Source organism: Homalodisca vitripennis, chromosome 4, assembly GCF_021130785.1.
Source record: "Homalodisca vitripennis isolate AUS2020 chromosome 4, UT_GWSS_2.1, whole genome shotgun sequence".
Classification (NCBI taxonomy): domain Eukaryota; kingdom Metazoa; phylum Arthropoda; class Insecta; order Hemiptera; family Cicadellidae; genus Homalodisca; species Homalodisca vitripennis.
Window position 1 is genome coordinate 147,798,875 of NC_060210.1, and position 18,860 is coordinate 147,817,734.

At 32.6% G+C, this 18,860-nt stretch overlaps 1 protein-coding gene across 36 annotated transcripts in view; it reads left to right on the forward strand.

Annotated features, from left to right (window-relative positions):
• The window catches only part of LOC124360280 (basement membrane-specific heparan sulfate proteoglycan core protein), a 528,539-nt gene that overhangs the window by 451,420 nt on the left and 58,259 nt on the right, over positions 1-18,860 (forward strand). For all 36 annotated transcript variants that reach the window (XM_046813745.1, XM_046813754.1, XM_046813763.1 and 33 more), the window contains 10 exons: positions 902-1,082; positions 3,170-3,321; positions 5,632-5,755; positions 7,293-7,431; positions 7,841-8,023; positions 9,132-9,267; positions 9,436-9,553; positions 11,412-11,592; positions 11,708-11,947; positions 14,446-14,732. In XM_046813745.1, the coding sequence (XP_046669701.1) occupies positions 902-1,082; positions 3,170-3,321; positions 5,632-5,755; positions 7,293-7,431; positions 7,841-8,023; positions 9,132-9,267; positions 9,436-9,553; positions 11,412-11,592; positions 11,708-11,947; positions 14,446-14,732 (1,741 nt within the window). The remainder of the gene's footprint in view (positions 1-901; positions 1,083-3,169; positions 3,322-5,631; positions 5,756-7,292; positions 7,432-7,840; positions 8,024-9,131; positions 9,268-9,435; positions 9,554-11,411; positions 11,593-11,707; positions 11,948-14,445; positions 14,733-18,860) is intronic.

Below are 18,860 nucleotides of genomic sequence, written 5' to 3' on the forward strand. Positions count from 1 at the left end.
CAAACTAGGTTAAAATAAACAAATCATACCAGAGGGTTTTGTCAAGCCTGAGTCTGGAATCACAACCACCATGTTGTGTGTCAACTTCACTAACTCTAAAACATGCACTTAATAAAAACTAAACACAACACTAATATTAAAACTGAAAAACGGAGTACAGGTCACAGTATGTCTGCATTCGACGATCAACCACCTACGACTGACCACAGGCCAATGAACCAAGGCCTAGTTTGTAATTATGTGTTAGGTTTGATTCACCTGAAGAAGAGATCAGATTGCAGATCTCGAAACATAGTGTTACTGATTTTTTGTTTCAGTGAACGATGGCAAATGCCTGGAGAAATCCTGTTTCCTTCACAATACTAACCCTTATCAAATTCATTTGACTCCCACATGTGGTATAACTGAAGAAACTACCTGTACATGTACAACCTCCGTAACTCTAGTGAGTCATCTAAATTCTATAAGTTGCCCAGGGAACCCTAGTGGGAGTGGTCAGGTTATGTTGTTCAAATTTACTAAAAATGTGTGCTCTGGAGCAATTAGAATCTTCGCCAAATGTGTATATGCATGCACAAAAAGAACTTTATGCCACTAACTTTAACACTGTAAAATCACTCTCAGTGACTCGTTTGATAACTGTCCATTGCCATTAAGTTCAGATCTTACTGATGACTAGTCTGATATATAGATAATTATAGATCTCAACGGTATCACAACTGTTCCTCCATCACAAACTTGCTAAGTTTGTCGAGATGGATTTTTAAATTGTTACTTTTGAAGTTTGATATGAATAGGTGAGTACTGTGTTATTTGTGATTTTTTATGATCAGCATTTAATTATACAAAACTCTATGAATGAAGAGGAACCATTTACCTGATTCATTTCTGGATATTTTAGAATCCAATTGGAATTGAGTGGAGCAAGGAAAATGGTTACTTGCCGATTGACAGAGCAATTGATGATAAGAGAGGACTGTTGATCATCAAGGATGCTCAGGCATCTGATTCTGGCAACTATATCTGTACAGCTTCCGACGGCTACACCTTCGTCACTGAGAGAGCAACACTCACTGTAGGAGGTATACGTACTGAATTAACTTCAAGGAAACATTAGTCAATTTTCACCCATTATTACTTCTTTTGTTTATAATAATCTGGATGAGCTTTTTTAAAACAAGTATTTCTTCATAATACTTATTAACATTTATGCAAAAATTGTTTTCTCAGCCTGTTTTCAATTGAAATTTATATAGAAAAAACTACAAAATTTGAAACCATTTAAGAAATTAATCTGCTTCCAATCCATGCTTGGAATAACCAGTCTGGATAAATAAATGAAAATGTTTCATTACATAGAAACACTTTACTAACATTACATGTTAGTAATAAATACTATTATGGACACCACACAATTAGTCCATAGGAGAAACCATAATATACTAGTGTCTTAGAAGTCATTCGTTGTTACTACTTATACTAGTAATTATGTTCATCATGTTGTAACCTTAGATATAATGTCACTAAGAACATTGAACATAACCACACTGATAGAAGAACATTGCAAGCCTTTTTAGTGTGCCTTGCCCAAATGATGCATTATTATAAATTGACTGCCAGAAAATCTAAGCAACAGTAGTAATGTGAGAAATAACTTAAAAAATTTACTGAAAATAATTGTCATGAGAAAATTTTAATTTATTTTTTGTTGCTCACTGATTTCTAACTTTGAACCCTCTTCTAGGGATGTTATACAATTATACAAATACAAAATATACATAATAATTATTAAAATCCTAACGGAAGACCACAAAAACCAGTCTTATTGCTGCACCACTTAGATTTTTGGAAGACAACAATAAAAGTGGAAACCAAGTTTTTGACTGTATTATAACCAACAACGAGACTTGGGTAAAACACATCAACTGTGAAACAAAATCAATGGAATGGGGATTTTGTGATTTTTTCCAACAAAAAACTTATTATAGATCACACTTCACAACTGGTAGGATTTTCAGTTGTAGCACTCATTTCAACACTCCACTTTATACAAAGTACGATAGGCACAATCTATCACAGCTGGTTGCATACTGAATGTAGGAACAATCTGAACCCAAGATGGCGGTGCTAGTCCCGCCCATTGCTGTGCCATGTGAAAATGTCTGTTATTTTCTGTACAACCCTCATATGTTCTTATTACGAAAAGCACAGTAATATTGTAACTTATTATGTGGAAACAATGAAAATAAGCACTAAAATAACATAGTAATATATAACTGCACAACTCTTAACAGCATTTTGAAAAACTATTCTATTATGTTACGCTATATAATCGGATAAAATTTCATTCAAAAGAATTGACTCACAATCACAATCAAGAGCCACAGTGAAGATAAATAGCCAGGTAACAGGCTCCACTAACAGGCCTTTGAATGCCAGCTGTTTATCATCGTCAATGGTCTAACAAAATCATTTATATTAAAACATTTAAAATCACATTCACTTAGTATTTATGTATTATTGTCACTATGTTTATTTTTAATGTATGTTTTTTTTAAACTTGTAAATCAATATCAAGAAGTTGCTTATCTGAAAATTCAAACTTAAGAGAACTATGAGTTATGTACCAATAGTAGCATCTTACTATTTAAAAATCAGCTTTTCAACTGAATACCCATAGTGATGGTAGTCAATAATTTTCAAATCACATCAAGATTGTACATTGAGTGGTGCCAAGGTATTATGTACACAGTTTTATATTTATGTTCTATCATAATTTTATTTTGACCACTTTGAATTTTTTTCTTGCTATTCCTGGAAGGAGAACACTTAAAAGAACTAGTTCTAAGGCCAGGTGAGTTATTGTCTTTCTTAGTTTTTCTAGTTAAAGTATAAAATAATCGATACGTTTAACTAGAATAAAGTAAAACTCATAAAAGCACTTATAAAAATTAAAATTTGTACTTCTTTCAAGTCTACAGTGCTTTTACCAGAAACACTGAATCTTACAAATTGCACCATCAAATAGCATTGAATTCACACACAAAAACTGTTATTATAATTTAACAAACACACACTGATTAATTGGATTTTATAGTCTATCGTACAATGTAATAAAATGTAGAAGTAGTTCAATTAGTAACCTCAGACGACGGGGATTGTTATGCAGGACTTAACATATCACGACCTGTGGTGTCAGTCAGTCCAAGAGTGGTGGATGTGAGAGAAGGAGAGCCAGTAGAGTTCCGTTGTGAAGCTACAGGAGTCCCAACACCAAATGTCCAGTGGGTCAGGGATCGCTCCAGCAGATTACCGTCTCAGGTACTTTTAATGTATAAATTATGTATGACACATTGGTGTTACATTTGACCATAATACAGAGGATTAGGCATATTGTGAATTGTACATTTATTTATAACCCTTAAAGGAGCATTATAGTGCTACACAAAGCAAACTAAATTTTATTTTTTATTTTTTTTAAATATTAATTTAGTGAATTGTATAGCTTTATGTTTAGTTTATAAATTCGCAACAATATTTAGAGCTTTGGTATTTATATATTATATATATAGAGAGCTAAGGATTATTTAAAAAAATTTTTCTCCTTGATTCCAATTGCTAAAGACATTAATAATTTGTTCAGTTCTACATTTGTGTTGATTTTATAATCATTGATAATTGAACTTAAGATATTAAATTAATTTTACATATATACAATTTGAATTTTGTGCCATCCCTTAAATTTATTAAAGCATACAAAATCATCTTTGTATAAAGCTTGCTTGAAAACGAGTTTTTCAAACTATTATTTATAGCCATAAAAGATACATAATTAACTATCTCGCATTAACCCTTGAAGTGCTTCACAAACTTCTTCTTGTAGAATACGTTGCTATTTGAAAATGTTGACCTAAAAAGATTTTATTTTCCTGTTGTGAAATGTTTTTTGGAAAATGGGAAGAAAAGTGCCTTACTTTAGAATTTGAAGAAAGGGGGTGTCCTTTGGAGTTCTATAAAAATGTTTGTTTCTCTACAATGCATTGTGTTTTTATTAAGGGGATCTTCACCTTATACAGACACTATAATATTAAGATCCAAAAAACTGCAATACACATTCTGTGTGGTTTAAGTCATAGAGTCATGTTGTGGCTATTTTAAGAGAGTGGGAACACTTACTCTTCACTCCCTGTACACTTTGACCCTGATGACCCATATAAAAGAAAACACATCACTTTTGACAAGCAGGAGTGAAATAAATAGATACAACACAAGACAAAAAAATAATTTAGATGTGACCTATTGCAGACTCACCAAGACACAGACAACTGACCCCTTCCAAATTGGAGTACCACTGTTCAACCTGCTACCAGAAAGAATAAAATGTCTACCACAACAAAAACTTTAAAAACAAGTTAAAAAATATTCTGTTGGAAGAGGAACTTTATTATGTGTCAGACTTCAAAAACACAAACTTTGATGAATATTGACAACCCAAAACCAATTTTCAAACTGTAATATCAACTAATTATTTCAAAGTGTATTGACGATTGTACTACCTTTGGCTTATTCAATAAAAAAATATTCTATTCTAATTAGATTTTGGAGAACATCAAAATGAGGTGTATCACAACTCATGTTTACATTTTAAAATTTTCCAAAACCAAGCTTCAGACCATCAAAAGTGCCATTTCAGGGTATGTGTCTGACTTGAAAATAATTTCCCTGAGGTCTCTGAGATTGAAGATGTGTGGTTATAATTGAAATAAAGATTCTATTTCAATTTATTTGCCCAATACATGTATCTAGGTGGTCTGTTACATTCTGTATAACCATCAGATGTTTTCATTTAAGCTGTCAGTATTTCACAATTCACAGATCAAACTAAATGTACAATAAAACTGTAAAGACTAAGTATTTGTAGTATGATTCTCTCTCTTTTCAATCTTCCTATGGCAATCGGATAATATTTACTCGTTCAAAAGTTACATAATATGAAAGTTTGTAAATGTGCCTCATATATGTTGATGCCACTTCCTCAATGGCATTGTGCCATGCATATCAACATACACTGTTGTTGCCTTAAAACTCAATTAAACTTGCAATAAGGTCTCATCTAAATACTAGAGATATTCACAATATAACATAATGTATGTATGATAACCTCCTCTTTTCATCCTTGTTCTCAACACATTGTATTCTAAAAATATTCAAGCACTTGTTCGCTTTGGGGGAATTATAAAGGATTTAGAATCCCTTTTTTACTGTACTCTACCACCCAAGAAAGAGTAGTGACATTTAGTCAAATTTCTTTGCATATAAATGAACCACAATTACACTTTTGGAGTAATTTTAACTAATTTTATGTTTTTCTTACTCGCACACTCAGCAAGTTAATACAGGTTGAGAACCAATGGTTTATCTGAGAACATAAGCTATAAAACCATTTTATAATGTAATACACAACCTGTCATGTTCCTATTTATTATCATTTTAGTGGTTATATCAAAGCTATTATGCTGAACTGAGACTCAGAGGCAAAGTTAGACACAATGTCAAACAAAACCTGAGCCACTATTATTAGTAGATATGTTTTATACATATAAAATAAAACTTTTTTCATTTACTTTACAGTCTTCATTCGCAAGTGGCGTGTTCCGCATTCCATATGCCTCACTTGTTGACGAAGGACTGTACACTTGCACAGCCAACAATTCTGCAGGCGATGATTCTGAAACAGTGTCTCTTTATGTCCGAAGTGAGTAAATTTTTAATCAATGTATAATTTTAGTCTAGTTCATAAAAAGCAATACAATTTTGTGATGTCAGCTGTCAGCTAAAGTATAAACATATTTTTTGTTGCATTTTATAATATTGCAGTGTAATTGTATCAAGAACTGTGTTCAGATCAAAGTACGATAAATTAAATTGATTTACTGTCATAAAACCTGATCAACCTTCTCAACCCTATGGAGAGCTTTTTAGCTAACTGAACTTAGTTTGGTAATGCTTTCTGAAAAATATAACATGTCACTTGTTAAGGGTATGACTCATTGCTTAAGAGGCCACTTTATAATCACAACTCTAGTCATCTGTCTGTCTCCATTTTTACTTTCAATAAATGGATCGATCAGTGCCAGTTCGTGACTCATTAATAAACCATGTTAAAAAACTTCAAAATAATAAAAAATGTCACTTTTATTTAAAACATCTGTAGAAAATCTCAAATCATGTATATTGCTTATGTAACTTATTTTTATTTAGAAAACAAAGAGGACTTATTTTTAGTTATTATGATTGTTTGAATGTTACAAAATTTAAATCCTAAACAAATTGTCATTAAAACATAAGTGTGTTTTTAGCTAAAAAAAAGTAGCAAATTGATCAGATGATTAGAATATGGTTATGTGGTTAACCATATTATAATTTCATGGTATACATTATGTAGTAAATTTTCTGCTGAAAAAAAATATATATAGATTTGCCATATGTTTTTACCAAAAAAGTAATACAAAATATAAAATTGAAAATGTACTTATTCTATCAAGGTGTTACAAGTATCAAGAAAGTCATAATTGATTTACTTATTGTACAATCTGCTGAAATCATGGAAATGAGTAAATTAGTACTTTACAGGTCATTAATTCTAGAGCTAAAGTAGTTGGTGAATTATGACAATATATTGTTATATACTACTGCTTGTATATGTTGTCTGTGTATACAAGAAAAAAAAAGAGTCTGGTGTATATAGAAAATTATTTGGGAAGGAGCTGACACACTCAGTAGTTTAGGAAGTATGTAAGTATGTGTAAGATAACCTCCAAAAATTGGGGCTCTGGAATTATCTCCTAAGAAACTGTCAAGCTTTAACATCCTACAAATGTGTTCTAACTTAAAAAAACTACTGGGTGCAAATTGTAATGTTTGTCTTCCACAATTTCAGGAGAGGAAGTTAAGCCTCCTGAGTGTCCCCTCATATGCACTCATGCATTTGATAAGAGGGTCATTATTGTAATAAACATTGTATTGTAAAACTGTTTATTGCAGATCATTAATTGTTTTTCTACTAATCTCTTCAAAATAAGGAAAAAACTTTTGAACGTCTTCATTGCCAACTCTTTATGGATTTCTTCAGACAGATGTGGACTCTAGATTGTAGCAGTCAATCTGTACCTGTGTCAGATGTCAGACGCTGCCCTAACCGGAAGGTGTAATGGAACTAAATTCAATATTCACGTACAATCCTTATTCTGTATGTATGGGTATTGTGTATTCACAAACACATTATTTGGCAGGTGCTCCACCTACAGCCCCGCCAACAACTGCTCCACCCACTCCCATAGTGAGACTCACTGTTCAACCCCAGGACTACCAAGGATATGCAGGAGACACAGTACGACTTGAGTGCATAGCCTCTAGCCCACGCAATATCAGGTGCATTCATTTACGGAGCCTTTTATTAGATACCTAGGAAATGCAATACACTGTAGACAGCTATATCTTTTTGGTATAATCAAAACTTTATCCCACAATTTAAACCATTACTTTTTAGAACACCAGTGTTATATAATACATGAAAAAAGTCATATGGCAGATCAATTTTAGACATATCATAAAATTAGTACTTTACATTTAATCTCAAATTTGACGACTAAAATAAAATATAAAAACTATAAACTAAGAAAGAAATTATTAATATATGATTTTCAAATTAATATACGCTTTCTATATAAAACTTTCAAAAGATTGCTGTTTTAATTTATTCCAATTGGACTGGTTTGACTAGTAAGAATTTTATCGCTTCATTATTGAGTTGATAAGTAATACAGCTTTTGTATTTCAGGTTGCAGTGGTCTCGACTAGATGGAGCTTTATCGCCCAACGCAAGAGATGCTGATGGAGTATTTACCATTTACAATGCACAACCCGGTGACAGCGGCTACTATACCTGCACAGCTGTTGACTGGACAACCGGGGTTGTACAGCAGGAAGTGCGAGCTCGTGTCAACGTTAACTCACCATCCAGGTCCTACAACAAATATAATTATATTGCTTTTGTGTTACGATACAATACTGAGGGTCAATTAAGCAAGAGAATACTCCATTCACCGGGGTTCTCAAGATTTATTATGACATAGTCCTGAGATCTGAACTGTCCAGATCATTTTGAGGATTTTAATAAATTCCAAGACATGTCTAGTAGGAGCTAAAGATCCCACTTCAGCAGGATCAAGGTTCTGTGAGTGTTTCCACCTAGTCAGCGGTTCCACCTTGCAGTCACCCATGATGCATCATATCTATTGTGCAACTCATTAAATTGATTCTTTTCAGTCTAGAGGTGGCAATCAACTATACAAAAATGCAGGAGCTTATTAGCCCTTTGAGTGCCAAGCACTTTTGAGGGGATGGTGCTCTCAGTGCCAAGCACTCACTTTTAATGTTTGTGTAGTGTTCCAGCCAATATTTCATATTTTTTTTTCAAAAATAAACATAATGAGATGATTTTTATTATGTAGAGCGAAAACTATGTTATAATTTAAATTTTTATTTAAATAATAAAAAACCTGTCACAAATTTTAAGTGCTATAAATAATACAACAATTTATTTTTTTAACTTTACAAATTAAAAAAATCTAAATTAAAAAAATACAAATATTGTAATTTTATGACCTCAGTTTATTTGTATGCATCTTTTTAATGTTCCTTATGTACATAGGAAAAACATTCAAAGTTTCAAAAAAAGGAAATATCTGTATAACTTAATTTTGATTTTTGTAATATTTGGTATTTGTTTATTGTTCCATGAAATAATTCAGTTTTTTTTTTTTAATAATCATAGTGGGATGGTTATTTTTATTCTATAGGGGGAAAAGTATGGTATAACTTGTAAAATTTATTTGAATGATAACATCTGTTCAAACTTGTAAATAAAAAAAAGTATACAACAAATATTTTAATTTAAAATATTTTAACATTTTATTTTATTTATTTTTAAAAGGAAATGCAAAATGTGGCAGTTTTTGTTCTGTCAGAATTATCCCAGGAAAGTTTCATCTGTGTTGTGTTTATATTTAAACAATCTAACTGTTACTCTAATAAATAAACCTTCGAACTAAACCGTAAATATATTGCAGGCCACAGCCAACAATTAGCATTGAACCACCTAGACAAACTGTGCCACAAGGTACAACTGCTGAACTGCGGTGTGTCACAAACGAAGGCCCAATTCAGTGGTCTAAGGCTGGGGACACTCTTCCTGCAAATGCTAAGGTACGTACTATACTATCAAGGTATAGTTTGCTTGAGATTTTATACTATAGATGCACACGTTTTACAAGTATTCTTTACAATGGTTTCATTTCTTAAAGTATAAAAATGTTTCTGTTCAATATTTACAAAGATGTCAAGAGTTTCTTTTCAATTTTGTTCATGCTACAGATAGACGGAAACATCTTACGTATTGAGAGGATCCAAGTACTAGACCGAGGAGTATACGTATGTCAGGTGGAGGGGCCTGCAGGTCTGTCAAGGATCACTGCCATCATTGAGGTTGAACGTGAGTAATTTCATTCAGAAAATTATAACTTGAAATAACTTAAAGAAATGGTATATTTTACCTTTTGAATCTTTTTTTACCTAGCTGAGTGTGAAAAAGTGTTGGATGACAAGGATGTAATATAAAAGGGTAATACCTGAAGCCAGTGGATTATAAAAAGTGTGAGCTGGTTATCCACTACTACTCTCTAATCGTACAGCACTCTCTAAGTGTTGTACATTATTTTCAGCAATTTCTATTCGTTATACATTATTTTCTTTTAAGTAAATATAGATTCTAGTAACAAATTCAGAAATATACTATTATGGTTGAACTTTAACCTTCAAACTAACTAGTGGAACTAAAATAACAGGAGTTACATAAAGTTAGATTGTGTATTTCTGTATTTAGACATATAAAGCATTATTATTTACAAACAATAACTTCCAGTTTTTATGTTGGTAAGAACGTAAAAAGGTACTGGTTTTCATGCTTTTCAACCAAACTGCTCCTTTCAAAATTCATAACTTGAGAGCTCATGATCTAATTAACCCTCTCCCGCTCGCAGGGCATGAATCGGCACGGCCACCATATAGCCACTGCAGCTTAAACGGCACAGATCGGCACGCACTGCTTTACCCACTAGAGCCGATAAGTGCTGCTCTCGTGTAGCAATATTTTGTACTACTACGGGTTGTTTGCTATCAGGAGACCATTTACTTTACTTTTACAGTAGATTTATTCCATTATTTTGCTATTTGTATTAGTTGTGGGGAAACAATGGCGGGTTGTAGTCGTACACTTTGTGACAGTGAAATCGATCTCGTTATTAGTAGTGAGTGCGACGATTCAAGTGAGTGTAGTGATGTACCAGAGCCTTGTGAAGTGGTTGGTGGCATTGAGGATGTAGTTTGGAGTGATCACAGGGGCAGTGGCAGTGACGGCGAGCCAGACAATGACCTTCACCAAGTAACTGCGCAACAAACAACCCCGCGTTACCGGCGCCCAGCTGTCCGTGTTCCCCCTCCCTGGTCTCGTACAATCAACTTCATTGAACCAATATATAGTAAAATAATTAATATATATAATTATAGTTAATTACAATGACAGAACGTGTGTAAGTTGAGGCACCGCGTATTTTGACCGAGCGTGACCGGCAGAGTGAATTAATTGAGGTTAGAAGCACCGTGAGCGCCTGGAAACAATGCGAGCGGGAGAGGGTTAAGGCCAAATTTTTATACATTTTGGGTACAAGTTTAGTGTTTTTGGGTTTGAAATTTTACAATTATATAACAAAAAACTGTTGTGAAATTACTATCTTAAATTTATTTGTGACTAGACGTTTCAAAAAGTTTGGTGTTAGTCTCATTATGGATTTCTAAAAGTATTATGTTGGGCGTGTAATTATGTTAACCCTCATTTAAAATGTTTAATTTTTAACACAGATACAATTGAGCAGGTTTTGTGGGACAGTAGGTCTAGCAACTCATCCCATTTGGGGGCCTGCTTCCCCTCTCTCAGTTATATCACCAGGCTGTTATTTTATTTATTTAAAAAAAGTCAATTAATATTCGTTTGGATTAGTTTAAAAAAAAAATTAGTAGATGGTTAGCTCACCACATTTGTTAATGTTGTTTCAAGATCACAACTTAAGTTTAAAAATCCCACAAAAAGTTGATAAAAATATAGGATTAAAAAAGTGGGTCCTTTTAAAAGTTATAGTCTTTATTATTTTGACCAGTTCATTGGGAGCTTTTGGTTATTTGTTGTGAGGTAAATATTTGGTTTCATACAATCAGGTTAAATTTTGGTTGTAGGTATTGCTAAATGATTGTGTACAAAATAATGCATAAATTTAACGAATGGTATGAACTATTAGGACGTGAGGTGCCAGCGATAGAATTGTTCCCGAAAAGCTCGCAGACCGTGACAGAAGGTGGCAGTGCACTGTTCCAATGCCGAGTGCTGCAAGGCATTCCTGAGCCTAGCTTACACTGGAGCAGAGTGGACGGCACTCCTCTGTCCAGGCATGTGGAGCAACTGCCCACCGGTGTACTGAGGTACATTTACACTAACCATTAAGCTAGTTTTATTAATCACTTCGAAATCATACTACAGATTCATTTTTAAGTATGTGAACTCAATATTCAGGTAATTAATTAATTATGTCTGCAGATTCAACTCAGTTGCTCGATCAGATGAAGGCCAGTATCTCTGCACGGCAGACAATTCTCAAGGCAGTGCCACCACCGTGGCTGTTCTGGAGGTACAGTCCCTGCCAAAGATCACGATAACTCCTGTTGGTCAGTCCATCAAGATATCTCTGGGTCAGGTTGTACGTCTGGACTGTCAGGCTTATGGTTACCCTCAACCTATAGTAGTATGGTCAAAACACCAGCCCGGTTACTCTTTCTAGTAAGTACTGTCTTTTTTTCTTACTTGAGTATTTTTAAAATCATAGAGTAAATATAATAAAAATTACAATTGAAGGGAATCAAATACTTACTTATGGATATATTTGGTCACTAATTAATTTTGCATGTCAAAATGTCTTTATTTTGTCTTCATGATACAAAAAATCAGTTTAGTATATATATATATATATATATATATATATATATATATATATTATAGTGTTGCTAATGCACTTTTTTAGGTAGCTAACTCAAAGATGGTTTAAATAGTTGTTGGAACCCATTATTAAAAATATGTCCGTTCAACCTCTGTTGATAAGGTAATTTTTTTATACTTCAGAGTTAATCCCAGTTCTCAAAAAAAGAAATTTCACTAATTTCACTAGATTTGTCTATTCAATGTATCAAGTTCTGTTTGTAAATCCAATGTCAATTTAGATAGGTAAAATAATAAAAACTTCAGATTTAATTTTAAAAATATATATTAAAGGCTTGATAAATTATATGAAAAAATATATAAATCACGACCCCACAAGTTTCTTGATGGCACCATAACCATGCAGTTGCACTTCACATAATGGTAGACTTGTATCTTAATACAGATCTGATTAGTTAATTAATGCGATATACAATGGCTATCCAAAAAGTAGATTACATTTCGCTTTATAGCAGCAAGGAGTATGACTATCGCAGTCATTTTGATGTCAGGGTGTTTCTCCATTCAGTGGCTATCCAGCCATGCTAGTGAGAGGTTACTGTCACTCCTTGTCATTTGACAATAGTAGTTTAAAATGTGTGAAGCAATCGAAAATCCTGCGAGTTGTGAAATGCGGTCAGTAATACGGTTTTTGTTGGCTAAGCATAATTAAAATTTATTGCTAACTCTGTGAAGTTTATGGGAACAATAATATGATTACTGAAATTGGAGTGGGTCAGTGGTGCATTAGCTTTTAAAATGGTCAAATTAATATGCATGATGACAAACGAAGTGGATGGCCAAGCATTGTGGCCAATGGAATTATCTCTAGAGTCCATTAGAGGATTAAAGAAGACCGCCAATTCACAATAACAGAACTCTCACTTAATTTTCCTCAAATTTTAAGAACTTAGGTTACCATAAATTTTGTGCAAGATAGGTACCAAAAATCTTTACAGAAATCTGTTAAAATGAGCGTATGACTGCTTCATTGACGTTTTTGGACACTTACGAAAAAGATTGTGACTCCCTACTCGATCGAATCATTACAGGAGATGAGACTTTGGTAAAACATGTGAATTGTGACGCAGCACTTTAGTGACGATGTGGAACTGTGGGAGGTTGTGACAACCTGGTTGAAGTCTCAGGCGTCAGAATTTTTTAACACTGGAATTTCAAAACTAGTTCACCATTATGATAAGTGCCTAAATTTGTACGTGATTATGTTGAAAAATAGTATTTTAGTGTCTCCTTCAAATGTATACAATACAAATTTTTCTTGTACTTTCTCTTTTGTTTATATCAGAACATAATCTAATTTCTGGATAGCCCTCATAGATAGGACTACATGGTTACAAGCGTGAATGAGGTTTGCTCTCACTCATGTCTCAGAGAGAACTAACTGTTTTGCCCCATGTGTCATTCCTTCTTCCTATATAATCCAACTCAGTGAACCAATCATACACAAGATTACCTTATATGGGACATGTTTACATATCTTTCTTCGACTCAGTTGCGATGATTTATTTGTGTAACTGTGCAATAGATTTATTTTTTTTATACTTATACATATTAAAACATTGAGCTTCTTTAATTTACTCTATTTAATTGATAATTATTTTGTATTTTGTTATAGAAACTAATATAATATATTTATTAATTTTCTATTCGTTACATAATTTAAGTGCAATATTCAGAAAATATTTACTGACAGTTGAGTGGTGTATTTAAAACATAACAACTATTTTTACATTTCATTTTTAAAGATTTGTTACAGTAAAGTTTATTTAAGATAAACAATATACTTATTTGATTTATCAGTACTTAAGGCATAAGAAAAGATTGAATAGTTGAATATGCTTAGTAATTGTACATTGTGAGTTTCTAACCAGTGACAGATCTCAAGACAAGATGCCAGCATATGCAGTGCTGGCACACATGTTCATGGTAAAAAGACTGGCCATTTTGCTATCATTTGCCTGTCTGTGCATGTATCGCAACAATGTGTGTAGCACTCTACAGACTCACATGTCATTCTGAGATTCACAATCACTGGTTTCAATGTTGCAATCAACAATCAAAACCATATATATTTAACACTTTAATCTATTTTCTTGCTTTAAATTGAATGGCATTATTTTTAAGAATAAAATAATCAGTTTCATTGTACAAATATTTTAATTAGAAATTTAAAACTTGTTTCTCTAGTTGCTAAATTTAATTATGCCTATAATAATGCCATTTATTTTGTTTGCTATCGATTTTAACTTGATGAGATTACACTGTTATTTAATTAATTTCAGTGAACCTAAGTCCATAACAGAAGAATCTCCACAAGGGGCTGTATACGAGATTAGAGGTGCGACTCACGATGATGAAGGCAGTTACACATGCTCGGCCCGCAACGCTGCCGGACAGGTAGAAGAGAGGATTCAGCTGATTGTGAGTGACGAGCAAACAACGAGTGGCCCCTCCAGCGGTCGGGGAGACATTCCTAGTGGTAGCTCCTCTGGTGGAGTCTACATCCTCCCCGACGAGGACTTTACTGTACCCCTCGGGGGCCATGTCACCATCCGCTGTGTAGCCCAGGGTAAGGTCTTCATCATTGGTCTGCTTGTAACATTAAGGTCATTATAATGTAACGCTTGTCAGTATTATTAAAGACTCACTTAGAATATAAATGCATAAACGTTAATGTATGATTCTTAATGCCCGAGAGGGTAGGATAAGACTGAGCTTGATTCCTCGTACAAAATAAGTTGTATATTCAGTTTTTTGGTGCTATACATGTAAGTTACTGTACATTATTATTGTAAATAGTTGTTTTTTATACATATTCTCTGGAATTGGTAATGATACCAGAAATATAATGTAAATAATTTTTCTTTTCAAAACTTTGCTCACTGATATGATTTCAAATTGCTATAAAAAATTTGTAGTTTCCAAGACTCAATAAATATTTACTTATAGGATTAGTACCTCATTATTTGTATTATGTTACTATAAGGTGTTGTTTTATCATTTTGTTGTTTTGCTTCAATAGTATCTGTGGAAATAATCTTGGTTTTATTTACTGACAATGATAAGGAAAGATTACAGAGACCTATGAATTCTAGAAGATTAAGAGAAAACATAAAAAATAATTATTAACAATTAACATTTCAGATACACTGTTACATTTTCTTATAAAGTGATGCAATTGAACAAGCTAAAACCTTTGGGATGGATTTTGTATTCCAAAAAGTATAGCCTGTGATCTAAACAAAATTTATAAACCAAGTCCACAGATTATATTGTTAATATTACTTGTCTCTTGATACAGTCATCATCAATATCAAGTTTATTATAGAAAGAGGTGTATAAGTCATAACCATTATTTGGATCTGAGTTATGAAGAATATGACATTAATTATGGTTTTTAGCCTTATCATGGATTCTTTATGTGTTTTTTTATGACAATGGTTCTTTGTCATATCTCAATATAATGCTAATACTGAAATTTTGGTTGTTCTGACCTCCAGTACAATGAAAAATAGCTAGAATATTTTGCCTGCAAGACAGTTAAAATAAATGTTTTGTTCAAAATTTTTTTAACTATTCCTAGTTTAGCTAGAAGGCAAGATGACATGAGGAATCCAGAAAGGCTTTGGCAGCTCATTTAAAACTGAGCAGCTAAAAACTCAGAAAAATGGTTGTTTTCTGGTAATGATAGTAAATTGTTTTCGCCTTGTATTTTTTCTTTCTCATAATGAAGTATCATTGCCAGTAAATTGAAACAAACATGTCCATACAATTATAAAAATAAATTGACTTGATAAATTTATTATCTGATAATTATTTTCTTAACTATTCTATATTTCAATTTCTTTAACTTTGAAACATATTTAAAGAGCCCATTAACTGTAAAATTCGAAATGAGCCAAGGAAACTATATTTAATTTAATTTGAGGTTAAAAAAATTAGAAAACATTAATTAGTGATTCCATCTGTACTGTATTTCATGATTAATTGTTACCAGTGTACATATTTGTCGTTCTTAACCCTTTGCATGCCAACGTACCGGTATTACGGCCGTCGGCTACTCAACTGAAAATCGCCAACGGCCGTAATATAGGTACGTCACGTTTTTCGCCTGTAATTTTCTTATAGTTCATCTTATTGCCGCGAAATTTTGACTAATCGATAGTCGATTAGTTGCTTTGCAACCACAAAGTACTTAATTCCTTTATGGACTGTTTGTTTGGTCATATATTTGAGCTTCGCAGCTGTTGAATTGTTTGGTCGAGATTGAGGTTACGTTCGTGTTGCTATGCGTTGTTTACGTTTGTAATTCTCTCATTACTTTTGTTGTTAGGGCATTTTTACTATGCCCCTTTTATTAGATTCATTGGTACTTTGGGATTATACAGACCACACCCAGACATGAATCGTTATTTGACATTTAGCTTCAACTGATTAATAGATTAGCGTAGAACAATATTTCGTCGATATAAAACAGGAATTGTCTTATCGCAAACCCCGCCCCATCTTCAAACAGTTGAAATTTAGCTTCTACTGATTACTAGATTAGCGTAGAACAATATTTCGTCAGTATAAAACAGGAATTGTCTTATCGCAAACCCCTCCCCATCCTCAGACAGAGGTCAAAGTCGAGCGGTGTAGTAGATAACGTGATTGCAGAGTCTCGCCACCCGTTCGCTTTGTTGTACTTTCGTATTTTACCCCTACATTTCTCCAAACACAAAAATTCAACAAAAAACAAACATTACCAAACAAAAACTAAACTCTTTATTGAAAAAAAAAACACAAAACTTGTTATTATTCTTGATCAAACTCCGCCACCCAAAATGCGAGTGCCTCCGGCCGAAGGTGCTTCCGAAGCTCGCGCTGATGTCAACGAAAGAAAAAACATCCCTCGAGATAGTATCTATCAGTAAATATAATTCTAGAGGGGCTGATCAGAAATATAAATTGAATTGTAATGGAAAGGCAATTATGTACCGTGCAAAAAACTAAATAATCATGTGATGCCGCGCGGCCTGCCGTAATCGGGATTCTCGAGAAAGATAAGATAACAGCGACCACAATACCGATCACAATACCTGGAAATGCTTGTTGATTGATGGAATGTTAGTTCTGTTACTCAAATACATCGTTTTATAATGTTCTAAGTTCATTGAAAAAAGTTTAAGCGAATCTGACCTCATTAACAATTGATAATCTTTGTAAGTTTGTAATTTTGTAATTAAAAAGTTGTTTTTTTTTTCGTTCTACAATGTTTGTTTATAATATATCTATAAATTTATATTTTTGTGTTCTTCATACTGGTGTGGTTAATATAATCCCAAAGTACCGATTTGTATAGTGTCAAATATTGATTTTTGAATATAGTGTAACATTACATACAACGTCCATGCAAATTACAAAAACTGTGCCCGTGTCACATTTAGTGAAAAAAATCATAACTGGACTTCTATATAAGGTAGGCTTTTGAAATTTTGTAATTAGGTTAAGGGTTAGATATAGTTTACTAGGATATAACAGGAAATCAGCATACATTTTTTTTAGACCACTTATTTGTGCTAAAAAAAATGTTTTTTGGAAATTTTAAACTTTTTTTTCTTAATTTTTAACTTTTTTATAAGTTTAAATTACATTTATGCAACTAAAATTTACCAACAGAACAAGGGCATTTTCATAAGCAAAATAATGGCAAAAAAATCATCAATATCTGTTAAAAAAATAAAAAAGTTATAATACATTTAGTGAAAGCTTGCAAAACTGCTGAAAATTGCCCTTGGCGTTTCTGGGTAGTACTTTTGGAAAATGGGCTGGCATGCAAAGGGTTAAATAAGTAATTAATGTTTTCTCTTTTGTTGCCTTGATTATGTATCGCATATATTTGTTCAAATATTTATGTGATTTATATTTCTTACATTCCAACACATTAATGTGGCAACAATGGTATCAAAATATGGAACCACTAACATAGAATATTTGAAAGAAATTATTTTCACATAACATTTAATCTATGTTGTTATAAATAAAGTAATAAGATGCCCACACAGTTCTCATTCACCCAGTTTAATCTAATTTATTTAATTAATTAAAAGACTAAAGACATGTTTATTATGAGAAATTTCCTAAAAATTAAATTAAAATTACATATCAAAGCAAATACTCATATTTATAAAAATGAGTAGAATTCTTCTTAATAAAACCAATTATGCCAGAAGAGTTAAATTTTAATAGTTTCTTTTTGTTTGCTGAACATTTAATAGCATTTCTTTCTCAAGTATAATATCAAAATCAGGTAAATAACTAACCAAACTTTAAAAAAACTCTTTAATATGAAACACCTCGGTTAAAAAAAACATATTATGAGGTATTCAAGCAATGTACATTTTGTTATAGGAGCACAAGCAGAAAATTTATTTTACTGTTATAATTTAATTCTGTAAAATCTGTTAAATTATTAAAATATTATAGGCTACCTGCCATTCATGAGCAATATGATAACATTTCTCAAGACATTGGTACCTTCAAAATAAAAACCTACCTTTTATTGGAATAATTTTTAGGATCCTCAATTTGGTTTCTGTGAAAAATGATCGAAACAACAGATTCAGGCTCAATCAGGCTTTGTGATCTGGTAGCAGTTTAAATTATTAAATATTAAACCAATGAAGAAAATTTAACCTTGGTACAGTTAGCGTGC